Source organism: Mus pahari, chromosome 13, assembly GCF_900095145.1.
Source record: "Mus pahari chromosome 13, PAHARI_EIJ_v1.1, whole genome shotgun sequence".
In the NCBI taxonomy this organism is placed as follows: Eukaryota; Metazoa; Chordata; class Mammalia; order Rodentia; family Muridae; genus Mus; species Mus pahari.
In genome coordinates this window covers 81,043,337-81,062,563 of record NC_034602.1, presented here as the reverse complement: position 1 = coordinate 81,062,563, position 19,227 = coordinate 81,043,337, and the positions used below count along the sequence as shown (strand labels likewise).

General features: G+C 44.9%; 1 protein-coding gene across 1 annotated transcript in view; it reads left to right on the top strand.

The window, feature by feature from the left end:
• Scarb2 (scavenger receptor class B member 2) overlaps positions 1-19,227 on the top strand; it is a 55,568-nt gene that overhangs the window by 24,130 nt on the left and 12,211 nt on the right. The window contains exons 3-5 of the mRNA XM_021210406.2: positions 13,809-13,956; positions 15,757-15,945; positions 16,570-16,661. Of these exons, the coding sequence (XP_021066065.1) occupies positions 13,809-13,956; positions 15,757-15,945; positions 16,570-16,661 (429 nt within the window). The remainder of the gene's footprint in view (positions 1-13,808; positions 13,957-15,756; positions 15,946-16,569; positions 16,662-19,227) is intronic.

Genomic DNA, 19,227 nt, shown 5'->3' with positions numbered 1-19,227 from the left:
CTGACCAACAACTTGAAAAGAAGTTTTCTGTGCCTAGCAATAGGGTTTTTATTAGCTAGTCTATGGCTTTTAGAGGCATTGTCTTCCATGTGATATAACTTCATCATGTGTGTATTGTACATTTGTTTTCTTTTTTTATTTTTTTCTTTTATTTTTTTATTTTTGTATTGTACATTTGTATACATACATGTATATATACATGCACATGCAAATGCTTGCACATGTAATTGTCAGCAGATGTAAGGGTGATTTCCTTTTCAAACACCCTTAGTGTTATACAATTCTTCTCTCTCTCTCTCTTTCCCTCTGGGTTTTCCTCCTTTTCCCCTCTGTAGGTAACTGTCTCAGTCAGGGTTTCTATTCCTGCACAACACATCATGACCAAGAAGCAAGTTGGGGAGGAAAGGGTTTATTCACCTTATATTTCCACACTGCTGTTCATCACCAAAGGAAGTCAGGAAGCAGGAGCTGATGCAGAGGCCATGGAGGGATGTTACTTACTGGCTTGCTTCCCCTGGCTTGCTCAGCTTTCTTTCTTATAGAACCCAGGGACTACCAGCCCAGAGATGGCACCACCCACAATGGGCCCTACTCCACTTGATCACTAATTGAGAAAATGCCTTACAGCTGGATCTCATGGAGGCATTTCCTCAAGGGAGGCTCCTTTCTCTGTGATTAACTCCAGCTTGTGTGAGGTTGACACACAAAACCAGCCAGTACAATAACTCTTCTCCTATGGTTCCCATTTCTCCCTTTATAGTTCAGTTTGCTCTCTGTATCCATAGGTTCTGCCTCCATCCACGTAGTTAACTAACTGCATACTTGGGAAAACTCTATATTTTTGCTGATGTGTCCTATGTAGTTGGGCATACAGTAGTTGCTTTTGTGTTAAATACATGCAGACTTGTCTAGCTTGCTTCCAAAACAGTTCAGCCCATAACTGCTATTCACACAGTACTTCCATTGTATTAGGTACGAATCTAGAGACCACTGGAAGTACACAGGAGGAAGTCGAGAAGAGAGTTGAGTGGTAGAGTTAAAAAGCATTGAGTTCAATTCCCACTGTGGCAGACAGCAAACAAAAAAGCATGCAGGGAAATGTATGTATCTTATTCGTCAACACTGTACCTTTTATTTTATTTTAAAAAGATTTATTTATTATATGTAAGTACACAGTAGCTGTCTTCAGACACACCAGAAGAGGGTGTCAGATCTCATTACGGATGGTTGTGAGCCACCATGTGGTTGCTGGGATTTGAACTCTGGACCTTTGGAAGAGCAGTCAGTGCTCTTAACTACTGAGCCATCTCTCCAGCCCCTGTACCCTTTTATTTAAGGGATTCAAATGTTGAGATGTTGGGCTACAGCAGCTAGAAGCTATCCCCCGTGATCCCAGGTAAATAAATAAATGAGTAAATAAACCTTCCGAATTAAAAAAATTGATATGAGCTGAGCGTTATGGCACAGGTCTATAATCTCAACTACTCCACAGATTGAGGCAGGGGGATTGCAAATTCAAGGCCTATCTGGACTACAGAATGAGACCAAGGTTAGCCTAGAAAACTTAGTGAGATCCTGTCTCAAAATAAAAAAGCCCAAAGTACTGAGGAAATGGCTCAGTACTGCTTCGCCCACCGTGCACAAGGTCTGATGCTGCCAACAAAGGGTTAATGTGTGGAAGGATTGAGAGAGTTTACTGGAGACCGCTAATAGGAATTATGGTACACAGTAGGTTAAGAGCGTTTCAAACAACAGAAAATACAAAAAAAATCAAAACAAGCCCAACCACAAACTTCCAGAAACAAGACAGTGCCCCAAAGCAGGTGCTGCCAGTGAGCTCTCCTGCCTGCCTGCCTGCACTTCTTCTCCCTCTCATGTCCTCTCTATTGCCAGAGCAACTTTCCCATAGGGCTCACAGGACACTTCCTTCACTTCCCTGCTTGGGGACCTGGTGACTCTCCGTGTGATGTACCTGGATGTATAGGTTTGGTATCTTCTGTGACTAAGCTTTTTTATAGTTTTGTTTTGGACACTTGTATCCTTCCATTTTTTTTAACAAACACTGTAAAGAAACAAAGTTTCTTTGGACTCACACTTTGGGAGGTTTTGGGAAAGGACTGCTTAGTCCCTGTGGGTGCTGGGCATTAATGACATAGCCCAATAGCCCAAGAGGAAGGGGCTTGTGGTCTCATGTTCTCTTCAAAGCCAGGTACAGCCTTACACGTGCCTTTCAGCCTAAAGTCTTTTCTGCCTCCCAGTAGTGCCACTATGGAAAATGAGCCTTAATGGGCTTCAGGGGGACATTTAATCAAAGCACAGCCTGGCTCTTAGCTTGGGATTTTATACTCAAAGCCAGGTGTTTTGGCACATGCCTGCAGTCCCAGCATTAGGGAGGCTGAGGCAGGAGACTTGCCATTACCAGCCTGGATTACAGAGTGAGGGACCCGGTCTCAAAGGGGGAAAAAAAGAAGCTTATTCTCCAACTAGAGCTTTCAGAAGAAATTTAATATGAACCACACAAGTGACTTAAGTTTTTGCTAGCATCCACAGGATAAAAAAAAAAAACAAAAACTCATATATTTTAGCATGTCAGCATTCAGAATTATTATTTCATGTCTTCCTTAGTCATACTAAATCTTTCAAACCCCATGTACTCTCCCCCCTTTATATCATATATTTCTTTTTAGGGGTGTGTGTGGGGGGGATAGGGTTTGAACCTAGGACCTCATGCCTGGTATGTAAGCATCCTACCACTGAGCTGTAACTCCAGCCCCTAACTGTTTATTTTATTCTAAGCAGTGTGTCCTGGATTGGCCCCTTTGTCATGACCCCCACCCCGCTGGCAACTGAATTTCTGTGGACTGGGCAAATGCTTTACCTTGGGACCCACCCATTCCCCCCTCTAGCCATTTTTTTTGAGTGTTTGCTGTTAGGACTGACAAGCAGGGAAAAAAAAAAACTCAAAAGAGGCTGCTTAAAACTTTCGAGCACTAACATGTAATCCTCAGCCTGCTTGACAGCGCTCAGCTAAAACAAAGCAGAAGAGCAGCCTTAGACTGGGCCACAGAGCTAAGGGGTTAACGCCACTAAATATGATTCACTATTCTCCCTGTGCCTAAGCTAACAAAAGATGAAAGATAAACGTCCTATTGCCCTGGCCCAAAGCTAACAAAAACTAAATGATAAATTTCCTTTTCTTCCTTGCCCAGAGCTATCAAAGGCTAAAAGCTGAAGTTGGGATGATAAATTCAGTTAGCTGTCTTCTATGATAAACACCTGTGTGAGTCTTGGCGCCCACAGTAGGGACTACAGAATTGTAGCTAACAGCAATGAAACTCGTTTGTTTCTTTAGCTGGCGGGCCTGGTAGGTATAGTGCAATTCTCACACCAAGTCCGGGTTATCCTGAGCAGAATACAGTTGTCATGCTCATGCCTAGGAAAGCTTCAGTGACAGACTCAAGATAATAACACGAGGTGGCTGTTCTTTCTGGAGTCCCTCTCTCCACCCCCCATCCCCCATTCATCCTCTTTGCAAGGCACTCCACCCTTCCCTCACACGCAGGTTTCATGAGGCTCTCCCTCAGTCTGCATGTGGTTGTTCACACTTGTGATCTCTCAGCACTTGGGAAGCTGAGGCAGGAGGACTGCTTTGAATTCAGGTCAGTCAGTGAGATATATCGATGCCCTGTCTCAGAATAGATGCTGGAGAGATGGCTTAGTGGTGAAGAGCATGTCCTGCTCTTGCAGAGGACCCAAGTTGGGTTCCCAGTACCCAGAGGGTGGCTTGCAAACATCTGTGACTAGTCCTAGTGGATCCAACATCCTCTTCGGACCCCTGCAGGCACTGCATGCACACAGTATACACACATGTGCAGTGCATGCAGGCAAAACACTCACACACATGAAATAAAAAATAAATCCATCTTTGAAGATAACGTTTAGAGGACTAAAATGAAAGCTGCCTTCACCTTCTCTCTGGTTTCTGGTTGGTTCTTTGTTTGGGCAGGGGCTCTCTAGGTGAGCACGGGCCACCTCACTCAAGGATGGAGGCGATTTTTCTAGTTCTCCAAGCGTTACATCCCCGCTAGGCCACAGCGCAGTTCTTGCCGCTGCCGCCGCACTTTAGTTGTCTGTGAGTCCCTCCAACAGTGCCATGCTGGCATGCTGCAGTGCCTCTGTTGAGGATGAGCACAAGTCTGTCCCTTCCTCTGGAGACGTGTCCTGACCTGAAGTGCTCTCCCCATGGAAGTGTGCCCATTGCAGCAATCACAAAGGTGTCTTAGTAACTGCCTGTAGGGGCTGGTGATGTAGCTCAAGCACTTGGGTGCTTGCCTTGCTTCAGACACCAGTGCTGTATAGAACCAGGATGTGGGGCGCAGCTTTCTTCCTAGTACCAGGAAGCTGCAGGCAGGAGGGTCAAAGGATCAGGGTCACCCTGAAGTCCATAGAGAATTTGAGGTGCACCTTGGCCATCTGAGACCCATCTGAGATGTGGGAAAATGAGTACCCATGTCACCGGGCACAGTCCAGTGAGTAAAGCGATTGCCACACAGGTATGAAGTCCAGCATTCAGATCTCCAGCACCCACTCAAACACAGGGCAAGCATAGCGGCCTGTTCGCTATACTAGTGCTGGGAAGTGGGGGCAGGGATTCTCTGGAAAGAGCTGACTGGCTAGTCTAGCAAGCTTTGAGTCCAAGTGAGAGACCCTGTGTCATCATGGTTTGAATATGCTTGGCCTAGGGAGTGGCACTATTTAGAGGTGTGGCCTTGTTGGAGTAGCTGTATCACTGTAGGTGTGGGCTTTAAGACCCTCATCCTAGCTGCCTGGAAGTCAGTCTTCTGCTAGCAGCCTTCAGATGAAGATGCAGAACTCTCAGTTCCTCCTACACCATGCCTGCCTGGATGCTGCCATGTTCTCTCCTTGATGATAATGGACTGAACTTCTGAGCCTGTAAGCCAGTCCCAAATATATGTTTTCCTTTATAAGACTTGCCTTGGTCATGGTGTCTGTTCGCAGCAGTAAAACCCTAACGAAGACACCCCGCCTTAATGTATAAGGGAAAGAGTAGTTGAGGAAGTTACCCAACATCAACCTCTGGGCTCTAGAAACACACACACACACGCTCACACATACACACAGGCATATACTCCACACATGCATACACATATACACACACAAGCATAAACACATACACTTCACATATACTCTTCCCCTCAGACATATACTCCCAACACACAGACATATACACATACACACACACGCACACACACAGATATACACATAAAAAACTCACACGTGAAAACACCACAAACACACACACACACACACACACACACACACACACAAAGTGGCTATACATATCTTACTTCTTGATATACTGGAAGGCCAGTGTGGACCAGGAGAGGTGGGGTGGGGTGTGCAGGGAGGTCCTTTCGACTTGAGCATCCAGCACCTGTTAGCACGAATGGCAGAAGTGAGTGACATGGTCCCAACTGTGGTTTAGAACCCATAGGATACAAGTGGAGGAACTGATTAATGAGCAGCTCAGCTGGAATGGCAGGACTCAGTCAGGAAAAGCCCAGGATAGATTGGAGAAGGACCAGGCCCTGTGAATGGACGGCTGTTACGAAGACGCCACAAATGCAGATTGGCTGATCGTCCTGAGATCTGGGTTTGTAGATAAACCTAACTTTGCAGGGAGCCATCAAACTTCTTGGTGGAGCCTGTTTTGCCTGTATCTGCTTTCTGCTGTCTTCAAGTGGATCTGGTGCCACTTGTGACTTGATTGTGCTATTTTGGGGGCTGACGCCGAACATACCGTAGCACCAGTAGCAGTGTTTGGCAGTTCAGTGAGCTCCCACTGGTCTGCTCATGGTGTAGACCAGGCTGACCTCTAACACACAGAGATCTGTCTGCTTCTGTCTCCCAAGTGCTAGGATTAAAGGCGTGAACTGGTACTCCCAGCCAGGTCAGCTGACTCTTAGCTACGGTGTGCCAGGCGGCCTGGGGTGCAGTGAGGGAGGACATGGTGACACTGCCACTGTTCATTGTGGAGGGGATAGAAGGGGAATAGAGGAAGAAAGGCGTCTGGGAAGCCAAGGCCTGGCTCATCTGACAGTTTGCAGTGGGTTCATTGCCCCAAGAGCTAATAGTGTTGCATACAGAGTTTGGATGTTCGTGGGAGACAAGGCCGGTCCATGTATGAAGAACCAGTCGGACTGGTTCAGTGCGCATCTGAGTTTTTGGAAGCCCGAGGTTGAGTGGCCAGAACCAACTTGCCCCGGGAGCCTTCTGCTCAGTGAAGCCTTTGATTGAGACTTCTATAGATTTATAATAGCCTGTGGCTCTCTCAGCCTTTGGCAGGCTTACTGTTTTTATTCTATGACTCGCTATTTCAGGAATCAAAACTAACTTGTCTATGGCCTGTTCAGTTGATCTTCATGCTTTCATTAAGTATTTGTTAAATTTACAATATCCTCCTAGTAAGCCTTGTTCCTTGTTTTGCGTTCCTCAGATTTTCCTTCATATTGCTTCTTTCCACGTATGACTGCTTTGACAGAGAAGAAAAACGTGCGTGCTAAATCTTAAGCGGGGTTTCTTCTTTTTGAGGGCGGCTCTCTCACTTAGCCTAGATAGAACCCACTAATTAGGCAAGGCTTCCTAGTCAGTGAGCCCAGAGTGTCCCAGCCCTGGGGTTTCAAATGTGTGCCACTGCAGCCTACCTGCCTGTTTAATGTGGGCTCAGGAGATTGAGCTAAGGTCTTCATCCTTGTAAGGCAAGGACTTCCCTGACGGAGCCATCCCCACAGCCCTCCTAGCTTTTCTTATTTTTAAGATGGATTTTGATGTGTGTGTGTGTGTGTGTGTGTGTGTGTGTGTGTGTGTGTGTGTGTGTGTAAGTGCAGGCAGAGGCTGGAAGAGGGCATCAAATTCCCCAGTGTCAGAGACACAGATAGTTGTGAGTCACGTGACATGGATGCGGGAGCCAAACTAGATCTAACACTGAGCCATCTCTGCAACCCCTCTTCTACCATATTTTACCTTTTTTTTTTTTTTTTGGTTTTTNGAGACAGAGTTTCTCTGTATAGCCCTGGCTGTCCTGGAACTCACTTTGTAGACCAGGCTGGCCTCGAACTCAGAAATCCACCTGCCTTTGCCTCCAGAGTGCTGGGATTAAAGGCGTGCGCCACCACGCCCGGATTTTTTTTTCTTTTTTTTAGAGAAAACCTCACTCCCACGTTCCTACTGTTTTGGGGAATGTAAATTAATGGCATTATGAAAAACATATGAAAGTTCCTTTAAAAAACTAAAAATAGAGCCACCCTGTGATCCATGCATCTTACCACTGGGCATCCATCCAAAGAAAATGAGATTGGCTGGTTGAAGAGGTCTGTGCACTTACACGTTTACCGTAGAACTGTTCATGGTATCCCTTTTGGTATCTAAATGGCAGTTTCCTGTGCCCCAGTGTGTCTGAAGACAGGAGTCAGGACATAGCATCCCCCATCACGAGAACCCGGCATAGGTGGCAATGCCACGTGATCATGACTGAGTGTTGTGTGTGCTGGGGACTTCAGCTGAACTTTACAATTCTACGATTTATTTCTGACAGCATCTCTGTGAAATAGGCACATGGCGGCTGCCACTTTACAGATGGAGAAACCAAGACAGAAGCCTGGGGGAGCAGGCTCACACTGCAGTGCTCCCTAGAGAGGCAGAGGCAGAGGGATGGCTGAATGTTTTGCAGTGAGTCTCAGGCTAGCCAAGGCAACATTGTAAGGCCTTATCTTAAAAAAGATGAAGCCAAAGAAACCACAAGTGACTGTTTAGTCCCACAGTTAAATATTAATGTACACAGGACTAAGCAAAAAGCCCGAGTCAGATCTCACCCTACACCCCTATCTAGTGATCTGGGTCACTGATATATCATCCACCACTGTGATAGGTGATTTGGGGGGGGGGGGGCGGTAGGGTTGTTTTGTTTTGTTTTTTCAAGACAGGGTTTCTCTGTGTAACCCTGGTTGTCCTGGAATGCACTCCATAGACCAGGCTGGCCTCGAACTCAGAAGTCTGCCTTCCTCTGCCTCCCAAGTGCTGGGATTAAAGGCGTGCGCCACCACCACCTGGAGATAGGTGATTTTCCATAGAGAGCTGTGGGTGAACCCAGATGACTAACTCCGTTTGAGATGAACGTAATGACTAAAGGTTGGGGTGTTGCTTGCTTGCTTTTCTTTTGGTGTTGAAGACTGAGAGCCCAGTGCATGCTGGGAAAGTGCTCTTACAGCACTGAGAGGTGTCCCCATCACCTAACACATTGTACGAACCAATTTATCCAGCATAACCAAAAGAGCTGGAAACACAGGCTGTTGATTTCTCCAGTGAATTAAAACTTCTTTTTCATTCTGTGTGTACGGAATTCAGTAGTTCACAGGGTATAACTCAAACATTTCCCTCTTTTGTTTGCTTTAGAGACAGTCTCGCCCGGCAGCCCAGGCTGACCTGGAATTCACCCTGACCTCAAAGTTACAGCCATCTTACTTCAGCTTCCCAAAGCCAGAGACTGCAGGGGGAAGTCACCATGTCAGGCTTCTTTCTTTCATTTCCTTCTTACTTTGTTTTGGCTTTGATATTGTTTTTTTTAAACAGAGCTTTGGTATATGCAAGCTGTGTGGTCCAAGCTGGTCTAAAACTTCTGGATTGTCAGATTTGAATAATCCTCCTGCTTCAGCCTCCCTGGCGCTGAGATTGCATGTAATACCACCACACCAGGATTTTCATCCGGCTCTCATTTTCCTCCCCTCTCCATCCTTTCTCTCTTCCCGCTCTCCCCCTCCTTTCTGAGTCTGACAAAATAGCCAAGGATGTCTTCTGGCTTCAGCATCCCCAGAGCCGGGACTACAGATGTGGCTCCCACTCCTGGCTCTCTCTCTCTCTCTCTCTCTCTCTCTCTCTCTCTCTCTCTCTCTCTCTCTCTCTGTTTCACTGTTTCTGTCTGTTTTTATCTGTCTCTGTCTCTCTGTTTCTGTCTGTCTCTCACTCTTTCTCTTCCATTTTCCTTCCTTTCTTTCTTCCTTCTTTCTTTCTTTCCTTCTTCCCTCCCCCCCCCCCTTTTTTTAAATGCTTAGATGTACTGTAGTGTTAAACATTAAACCTTGGGGCTGGTGAGATGGCTCAGTGGTTAAGAGTACTGGCTGCTCTTCTAAAGGTCCTGAGTTCAAATCTCAGCAACCACAGAGTGGCTCACAACCATCTGTAATAAGATCTGATGCCCTCTTCTGGTGTGTCTGAAGACACCTACAGTGTACTAAGATATAATAATAAATAAATCTTTAGGCCAGAGAGAGAGCAACCTTCATTCTCAGCAACCATATACCCATATACATACAGCTACAGTGTACCCATATACATAAAATAAATAAATCTTTTTTAAAAAATTAAGCTATAGTCTCAGATTATTATTGTCTATTGAAGAACAGGGCAGTTATCGCAGGCAGTTGGAAATACAGTTCCTTGATTCCTTGTCTACACCCAAGATGGCTTTTGTTTCTGTTTTAAGCGGTTGTCTGTGTTTCTAGATAGTTCTCAGGACTTCTCTAATGTGGTTGACAGTAATCTGACCACTTCTTGTTGTCTGTCTCTTGTTTCCCAGCAACTTCACTGTGTCTAGTTGGCTGCTGTTGATCAGCTGGTAGCTGGCATTCATTCGTATGTATATACATGAACATGTGTGCTGCTAACCAGATTTACCGGTATTGTCATCAAAATCCCTCTCCTTGTCTGTCTGTCTGAGCATTGCGGGGGGGGGGGGGATTGGTTTTTTTGTTTGCTTGTTTTTGGTTTGTTTTTTGGCTGATCATGCTGTTTTGAGAGGAAAGCTTCCCTCTTCTCTTTCTCTCCCTCTCTTCTTCTCTCCCTCAGCAGAGTAGAAAGTCATGTCTTACTGGATTATTTCCCATGTACAGCACTCTGTAAAGGCCAGGAGTCAGTGATGATTTAGGATCGATGGAAGACTCCAAGTAGCTGAGGGAAGCCATGAGGTCAGCTGGGAGCAGTCTTCTAGAGGCAGTGTCCCACGGGGATACTATGGGAAAACCTTGGCTTTGACTGTTGAACTTTATTAAGAAACCATGTCAGGTTACAGGCCTAAATTGATTGCCATCTCTGTCCTTAATTTACCCTTAGGTTTCCACACCGTAAGGAACTTCTTAAAAGTCATCTCCACATTCAGTATTATCTATGCAAGCATAGATAACAGGCCTTAGGTTTGGGAGTGATTGGGCCTTGTTTAGGTTCATGAACTAAGACTCACGGGAGGAAGACAAATGAGCAAAATAGGCTCAGCGAAGACCCTGATTTTGACACTAGGAGACTTGACCACGTTGGCCCCTGGACCTATCTGAGTGACAGGTGCTGCTCCCTGGACCAGCTTCCACCGGAGCCACCTGTTCTGATTCCTCAGTGGGTATCAATCACTGTGGGTACTCGATAATTATTATCAGCGGTCCCTGCAGAAGGTCTGTCCTCCATCTCAATGTGGGGACCATGAGGAGAGGATCTAAGGGAGCGGAGCCTTCTGTGTAGGGGCCAGCTTTGGCTGAGCAAGTGTGTGTCTCGGAAACTTCCACTCCTTCATCTTCTAATAATCACTTTGAATTAACTTCTGTGACTATGAGGGCAGGTGACCCAGGCTTTAAACCCGTCTGGTACCCAAATTGTTTTCTCATCCACAACGACTAGGGTATAATTTCTAGAGGAGGGATGTTTGATCTCAAGCAAGGTACCTGTGCTCAGTGGGACTCGGGAGAGCCTGTTTGAATGTTGTGAAGTAGTTTAATAGAGATAAAAGGAGCAGTTTAGGAGGCAGGGCAGGTTTAAAGATCCACACTACCAAGCCAGGCCAGTGGGACAAATCTAGAATCCCAGTACTTAGGAGGCTGAGGCAAGATTGCTGGTTCAAGGACAGCCTGGCCTGTGTAGTGAGCCCCTGCCTCAAAGCAGAAAAACCAAACCTAAAAAAAAATAAGCTAAAGACCTAAGTCAAAGGAGTGTGTACTCCATCAGATCCCATGAGCTGCACCAGGAGGATGCTGGACCTCAAGATGGTCCAGATTGAGAAGTCATAGGAATAACTGCTACACTCAGGCCCCCAGCACCCCCAGTAGTGGCCCAGGACAGAGAGGAAAGGAAATCAGGCTGCCATCAGAAGGAAGGGGCCAGAAATCAAATGACAACACAAGTCACTGGAAATCTCTGAAGGTCAAACCTGGTACATTGTATAATCCTAGAAGACATTCGATTGTTTTTCTTTCTCATAATTATTTAAATCTGGCCTGTATTACAGGCATTCATTGGTTATACGCCACTACATTGTTCATCACCTTTTAGGAAGTCTGACCTAGAGGAAGCTGTGCACAGGCCAGCTCTTCCTGGGTACTGTGTATAGCTTGGTACTTAGAGCTATAGAACATTCAAAGGCTTCTCTGTTCTCTCATGTGCCTGTTTATCACATGTGCCTTTGTTGATTATTATTATTATTATTATTATTATTATTATTTATTTTATTTTTTATTTTTTGGTTTTTCGAGACAGGGTTTCTCTGTGTAGCCCTGGCTGTCCTGGAACTCACTCTGTAGACCAGCCTGGCCTCAAACTCAGAAATCCCCCTACTTCTGCCTCCCAAGTGCTGGAATTAAAGGTGTGTGCCACCACTGCCCGGCTTTCTTTCCTACCCTTATTATAAATCTAGAAAGTATGAGACACAGGGGGTTCACAGCTGTAATCCAAGTTCTCAGAAGACAGAGGCAGGAGAGTCACTGCAAGTTTGAGGACAGTCTGGTCTATATAGTGAGTTCTAGGCCAGCCAGAACCACCTAGCAGGACCCTGTTTCAAAACAAAGACAAAACCAACCCCAAACTAGAGAGAATTTAAGATTCAGGCTTCTGCCCCTGGCTTGTTTGCCATCTTACCGGAGGCTGCATAGCTTATTCCTTCACCGTCTAAAGGATTTCACTCAGAAGTTTATAACTGAGTGCCTAAAGCAAGGACAGTTAGCAAACTTCACAGATGGGCAGGTGGACAAAACAAAATAAAACAAAAACAATAAAACCCCAGAATCCCCAGGTCAAAGGGCCTATGAGGGAAGTGGTCGTGGCCCAGCTGCCTCCTAACCTGTTTGCATCTATAGACTCTTAGACGACTTTTTGTTAACTACATATCTAACGAAAGATTTTCTAGATAGATGTAATGGTCCATGCCTGATATCTTAGCACTTGGGAGGCAGAGGCAGGAGCATTGCCCCCAGTTGGGGGCCAGAGTGGGCTATGGAGTCAAATCCTATCTCAAACAAAATAAAACAAAAAGCTCCACCAAATTTAGAAAACAAAAAACAAAAAAAAACCCATTGCATTAGAGTACTATTTTATCTTGATGACTGTTTTGATACATCTTGCATTTCACACCTTCAATGAGTCTTTGTAGGCCTGTCTACCAAGCCCCGCCTACTCCCTTCTTTAGACACAAAGTCTCAGCACCAGCTCAGTTTTCTACTTCCCCAGTCTCGCAAGCGCTGGGATCACAGGCATGAGCCATCCCACCCACCCAGCCCAAGCACTATGAAAGATTACAACTTACTGTGTCTCTTAATTGACACAGTAATTTATAGGTTGCAGATGTTTAATGATTAGTTCCTATCCATCACCTCAGATACTTATCATTTTGTGTCAGGAGCATTGAAAGCACCTTCTCAAATAGCTACTTAGAATTGTCAGGGTCAACAATTGACCTATTATATTCTCCACCCAGCTCTTTCTAAGAGGTTTCTCATTTGGGGGAATTGATTGGAACTAAGCTGAAATATGTATAGAAACAGGAGTGAACTCCAAATTTATTGTGTTGGCCCCAATTCATCTCCTCATCTCTTCACCTCTCCCTCTCCTCCCTCTCCCCTCCCTTTCCCCTCCCCCTCCCCACCTCCCCACCTCCCACCTCCCACCTCCCACCCCAACCTCAAAAAAAAAAAAAGCTCAATTTTTTTTTTTTTTTTTTTTTTTTTTTTTTTTGAGGCTCAATTTTTTTAAAAGAAACTTTTGGACCCAGTCTTGCTACTATGTAGACTAGCCTGCCCTCAAACTTGTCAGTGATACTCCTGCCTCAGCCACTGGAGTGCTGGGATTACAGACGTGTGCCAATATACCTAGCTGTGGCCTCAATTTTTAAGATAAATTTACAACTGAATTACGGTTGGAATCAGAGGCACCAGTATACAAATTGAAACCAAATCCAACCTGGGAACTGAATTGAAAACATTTCAGGACCAAGCTGTAATTGAGGAAACAATTCATTTCTCTATTTGTCTGTTTGACTATTATGTCTTCCTGATTCTGGAAGGAAAAAAAAAGTGGAAACTATAGATTTTGATGTTTTCCTAGGTCCCATCCCCTTGCATCATCTTGGCTCCAACCTGTAGTTTTTTGTGGCTTAGCATCAGCAGCCTATGTAAATATCACTTTATTAAAAATGCTATATTGAGAGCCCGGTGTGGTGGCACAGGCCTTTAATCCCAGCACTGGGGAGGCAGAGGCAGGCGAATTTCTGAGTTCCAGGCCAGCTTGGCCTACAAAGTGAGTTCCAGGACAGCCAGGGCTATACAAAGAAACCCTGTCTCGAAAAACAAAAAAACAAAAAAAAAAAAACAAAAAAAAAACCTATATTGAAAAAATGTAACTTTAGTACTGAGTGAGTGGAGGGAATGACTTTGTTTGTTAAACTGCTATTTTCAAATAATTTTGTTTGTTTGTTTGTTTAGGGAGCTCCGGAACAAGGCAAATATTCAGTTTGGAGAAAATGGAACAACTATATCTGCTGTCACCAATAAGGCCTATGTTTTTGAACGAAACCAATCTGTTGGAGATCCTAACGTTGACTTGATTAGAACAATAAATATTCCTCTGTTGGTAAGAGTCATCATCATTAGTGTCATTATCAAGGGTTTGTGGAAGGAAAGCAGCAAGCCTGATACACTTAGGAGCTATTATTTTATGATAATAAAATAAGAGCTAAATAATTTAAGAGCTATTTTATAATAAAATATAGATATTATGGGGAGGGGGGAATTCATCTTGCTTATTAGCATGAGTCTCTGAAATTTAATCCTAGCACCATCAGAAAACAAACACAAAATATAAATATGCACAGAGACTTTGATTTGTGTGTATGTGTGATGTGTGTGTGTGTGTGTGTGTGTGTGTGTGCGCACACGCGCTCCTGGGTCCCTCCTGGCCTCCATCTTGGCATTGGCATTGATTCTTCTTCACTTCTTTAATGCTTGAATTATAGACATACTCCAGCAGCCGTAAGTGGCCTGCCTTTCACGTGTATGTACTTTTACTAAATATATAGATAGAGACTTTTTTCTGAGGTCTGTAAAATAAGGTCATTTCAAAAGTCATTCAAAGACTAGTGTCTGTGATTTTTTTTTTCCTTTGTGTTCAGGATTAGCATTTATGCAAATAAGAAAGGACTTATTTTTGGTAATTAGGCATTTCAAACATAGGTGTTCCTTCATTTTGTCTTAGAAACCTACTAGAATTTGCATGTCACTTCTTAGGTTTTTATTTTAAGTTAAAAAAGTGTAAGACGCATGATTGACCCTTCCCTCCCCTTTCAGACCTTTGATTAGAGTTTACCATGGTTCTCTTGGTCTCAAGTTATGCTGGCAGTTCCACCCTATAACACCTGTGTTATATCTATGCCGTACTGAGACCCACCGGCATTCTTTCTTGAAACGGGATCGCTTGTAGCCCAGGCTAGCCTACCATCTTTGTTTGTTGTTTAGTGTGGTGCTGGGGATCAAGTTCAGAACTTCCTATATAGTAGCATGGGGCATGGGGCTGCTTTAACCACTGAGCCGATTCCCTAGCCCTCTAGGGAACTTTATCATCTACACCAACCTCCTCTGAGGCTTCCATTCTAAAGTGACAGCTGCTCAACACTGATGGAGGACCCCAGGACCTTAAAGAGTATGCATCTGAATCTGAATTTGGCCTCGCCTTGCTGCTGCTAAAGGTCCAGCCGCCACTTTGCTCCAGGGGAAATGGAGCCACCTTGTGGCCAAAGGTCCCTGTGTGTTTGTAAGATCTCTGCGACGCAGGCATTATTCAGAGCCTCCTAAAGGGAAGGTTAAATCCACATCTACAATAAGATGTAATACGAGCCTGCCCTGGTGGTCCAGGCCTGTGTCCCCAGCTACTTTCTGTGGCAAAAACTGGAAGGTCAAAAAAATCCAGATTGGGCTCCAGAGTGAGTTCAAGGTTAGCCTGGGCAACTTAAGTGAGTTCAAGGTTAGCCTGGGCAACTTAGTGAGACCCTGTCTCAAAATTTACAAAAAGGGGCCTGGAGCTTAGGATAGAGATCAGTGGCAAAGTAGTTATCTATTATGTGCAAGGCCACAAAGTCTAGACAGACAGACAGACAGACAGACAGACAGACACACACACACACGCACACACACACACACACAGAGAGAGAGAGAGAGAGAGAGAGAGAGAGAGAGAGAGAGAGAGAGAGAGAGAGTCATGTGAGAAAAGGTTGTAGCTGAACTCTTACTACACACAAAGACAAGAAGGACCCTGGTTGGATTTTCTGTTTAGTCTCAAACATTTACATCTCAGTTTCCGGCCCCTTCTGTTAAGGGACAGAAAGAGAGCCAGTGGCTGTTGTTGGGGGACACTGGTTAACCTGCCTCTCCTCTACAGACTGTCGTGGAACTGGCCCAGCTGCCCCTCCTCAGGGAGATCATCGAGGCCATGTTGAAAGCCTATCAACAGAAGCTGTTCGTGATTCACACCGTGCACGAACTGCTCTGGGGCTACAAAGACGAGATCTTGTCCCTCGTCCATATCTTCAAGCCTGACGTCTCCCCGAATTTCGGCCTGTTCTATGAGGTAAGTTTTCTTCCTAGAACCTGTCTCCAGCACAAAAGGGGGGAGGGAAGAGGGCACACAAGCCAGAGTGCTTCTAAGTCTGGCTCTCGTCCAGGCGAAGACCAAAGTTGCCTGGAGTTCTAAATGTTTTTACGAAGCCTGTGGAAAAATAAGACAGTGGCTTTGGAGGGGGAGGGAAAGAAACTGTCGTAAAATGAATACTGGGTGACAGATAAAACTAACCTCGGGAGTGAAGCGCTGAGGTGGGGAGAGGCAGTATGCTCACATCCGGCCTGTGCCTGACCAAGGTCTCGCTCTCAGGGCATGACATCACAGCAGTTCACTTCCTCTCTGGGAGAGAGCAAGCCTTAAGGGTTTACAAAGCTTAGAGGTTGTTCAGACACAATTATAAACAGGTTTCAAATATTACTTCTGTGAGAGAATGGGTCCTGAAAGCTGAGTCTCTTGCCAACGTTGTTTCATTCTGGGAGAGCATTCTGAGTGCACAGTCCCAAGAGTGCCCTGTCTCACGGGGCTCGGCTCTCGAAGGTTAAAGTATCACAACCGTTTCAGACTCATTTGGGTATTTTAATGCTTCTATTTGATCATTTTTTTTTCTGAACTGCGATGCTCACTTCTCTCCAGAGAAATGGAACTAATGACGGGGAGTACGTCTTCCTGACTGGAGAAGACAATTACCTTAATTTTTCAAAAATCGTGGAGTGGAATGGAAAAACGTAAGTCCAGCAAGGGTTCCTAGCGGAAGGGTTTTCAAGTTTATATTTAAACAAAATACCTTTTTTTTTTTCCTAATTTAATACTGGGGCTGTTGCTCACTGGCAGATCACCTGCCTACCTTACACAAAGCTCTAGATTTGATCCCAGCAATGGAAAATAAGTTGACATTTGTCTTTTGTATAAAAAAAGTCAGTATTAAAATTATTACTTTACCAATTAAAGTGAGGGTAAAAAAAAACCCTGAGAATAATATGTCTACCATGGCCACAAGTGAATTAGATCCTTCGAGTAGCCTTGCTGGTTTTCCTTGGTAGAATGATGTGTGGCAGCCGCAGTTCAAACACTGTCAAACCAGTATTTGATTGGTGGGAGGGAAGGAGGGAGGGAGGGAGGGAGGGAGGGCCCACCTGGCTTTTCAATTCATGGGTGTGGCTTGTTCATGTTATTTTTTCTAAAGATGAAATTCATTTGTGTTCAGTATTATAATATTTCAAATTGAAGACTTTTGTTACCTAATTTTTGTTTTATATACAAACACTTCTAGTCTTTTAATAATAATAAGATGGCTTAGTCTTTTATATTCATAGTGAATTATGGGTAAATGTGTGATATATTATTTAACATGTTTGAACTTATTTTTAGATGTTTTTCTATGTTTTTATGGTTCATGCTTTTCGTTTTTCCTTCCAAATGGGACAATAATTTTACCTGTTCCTTCACACTCACATCCTTGCACCTTGATTTAATTTTGAGACAACATTTCACTATGTAGCCCAGGCTAGCCTGCAACTCACTGTGTAGATCACAGAGATGCTCCCCCCTCTGACTCCTGAGTATGGGATTACACAAATGTGCTATCACGGTTTTTCTGTTTGATTCTTCCCTTCCCTTCCCTTCCCTTCCCTTCCCTTCTTCCCCTTCCCCTTCCCCTTCCCCTTCCCCTTCCCTTCTTTCTTTCTTTCTTTCTTTCTTTCTTTCTTTCTTTCTTTCTTTCTTTCTTTCTTTCTTTCTTTCTTTCTTTCTTTCTTTCTTTCTTTCTTTCTTTCTTTCTTTCTTTCTTTCTTTCTTTCTTTCCTTTGGTAGCACTGGTCTTTAAACTCAGTCCTTGTGTGTGCTAACTCCTCAACCTCTGAGGCATATCCACAGTCCCTTCTGTTTATGTTGGGATGAGTCAAGCTCTCGATATAGATCCCAGTCTGGCCTGGAGCTCTGGCTCTCTCTGCCTGACCCCACAGACACTGGAATTGCAGCTTTGAGCCAGCACAGTGGCTGTCCTTTTTACCTTTAGCCTTTGCCTGTCCTTTGATCTGCTGCTTCCAGATTTGGATTCACATCATGATTCTGTTTGGCCCTGCGGCACACTTCTAACCTAAGGCTTCCAGTCTGGGATCTGGGGAAACTGTCAGCAACTATCTATTCACGTTACTGGCATTTACCTGAGTCTGGCCACAGGTGGTTGGGGTTTAGGCCGAGTGATTCCAGGTTCTTGGTATCTTGTTCAAAGCATTGAAATAAGCACACGAAGATTTGCACGATAGCATGGAGACTCTTCAAACTGAAATGGCAGTGCGGATCAGCAGAGTGAAATGGTGTTCTCAAGACCTAGCAGGCCATATGCATGGGGCCCTCAAAAGCTCCGATTATTGTCTGGGACTTTCTATTTTAGTGTTCAAGAGGAGAAGTATGATTGCTAAGGATCATCGTGTATGTGGATTGTTTTTTAATTTTTTTTAAGATTTTATTTAAGTATATGAGTACACTATCATGTCTTCAGACACACCAGAAGAGGGCGTCAGATCCCATTACAGATGGTTGTGAGTCACCGTGTGGTTTCTGGAACCCTAACCCAGATCCTCTGCAAGGGCAGCAAGTGTTCCTAACCTCTGAGCTGCCTCCCTGGCCTGGCCTCCACCTCTCTGGCCTGGCCTCCACCTCTCTGGCCTGGCTTCCATCTCTCTGGCCTGGCCTCCACCTCTCTGGCCTGGCTTCCACCTCTCTGGCCTGGCCTCCATCTCTCTGGCCTGGCCTCCACCTCTCTGGCCTGGCCTCCATCTCTCTGGCCTGGCTTCCATCTCTCTGGCCTGGCTTCCATCTCTCTGGCCTGGCCTCCACCTCTCTGGCCTGGCTTCCATCTCTCTGGCCTGGCCTCCATCTCTCTGGCCTGGCCTCCATCTCTCTGGCCTGGCCTCCATCTCTCTGGCCTGGCCTCCATTATTTTTAAGAATGTTACTGTTTCCTTTGCAATAATAAACACACACATTTATGGCATTAACCTGTTCTATTATTCTAGTTTCTTCTAAAGTGAATTAAATTCCTTGATGACTTTATTTTCTGTATTTTACTATAGGTTTCAATTAAAAAGTGATTTTCACAAGCTGGTTTTGTGTGTGTGTGTGTGTGTGTGTGTGTGTGTGTGTGGTCTGTCTGCTTGCCCGTCTGTCTCTCTCCCCATCCCTCTCAATGTCCCAGCCAGCCTCCACATAGTTCAGAACCTGAGCCCAGAGTGGGCCTCCCACCATGCCATCAGGGGACACACACATACAGCTTGGCTCAGGCTCCAGCTGT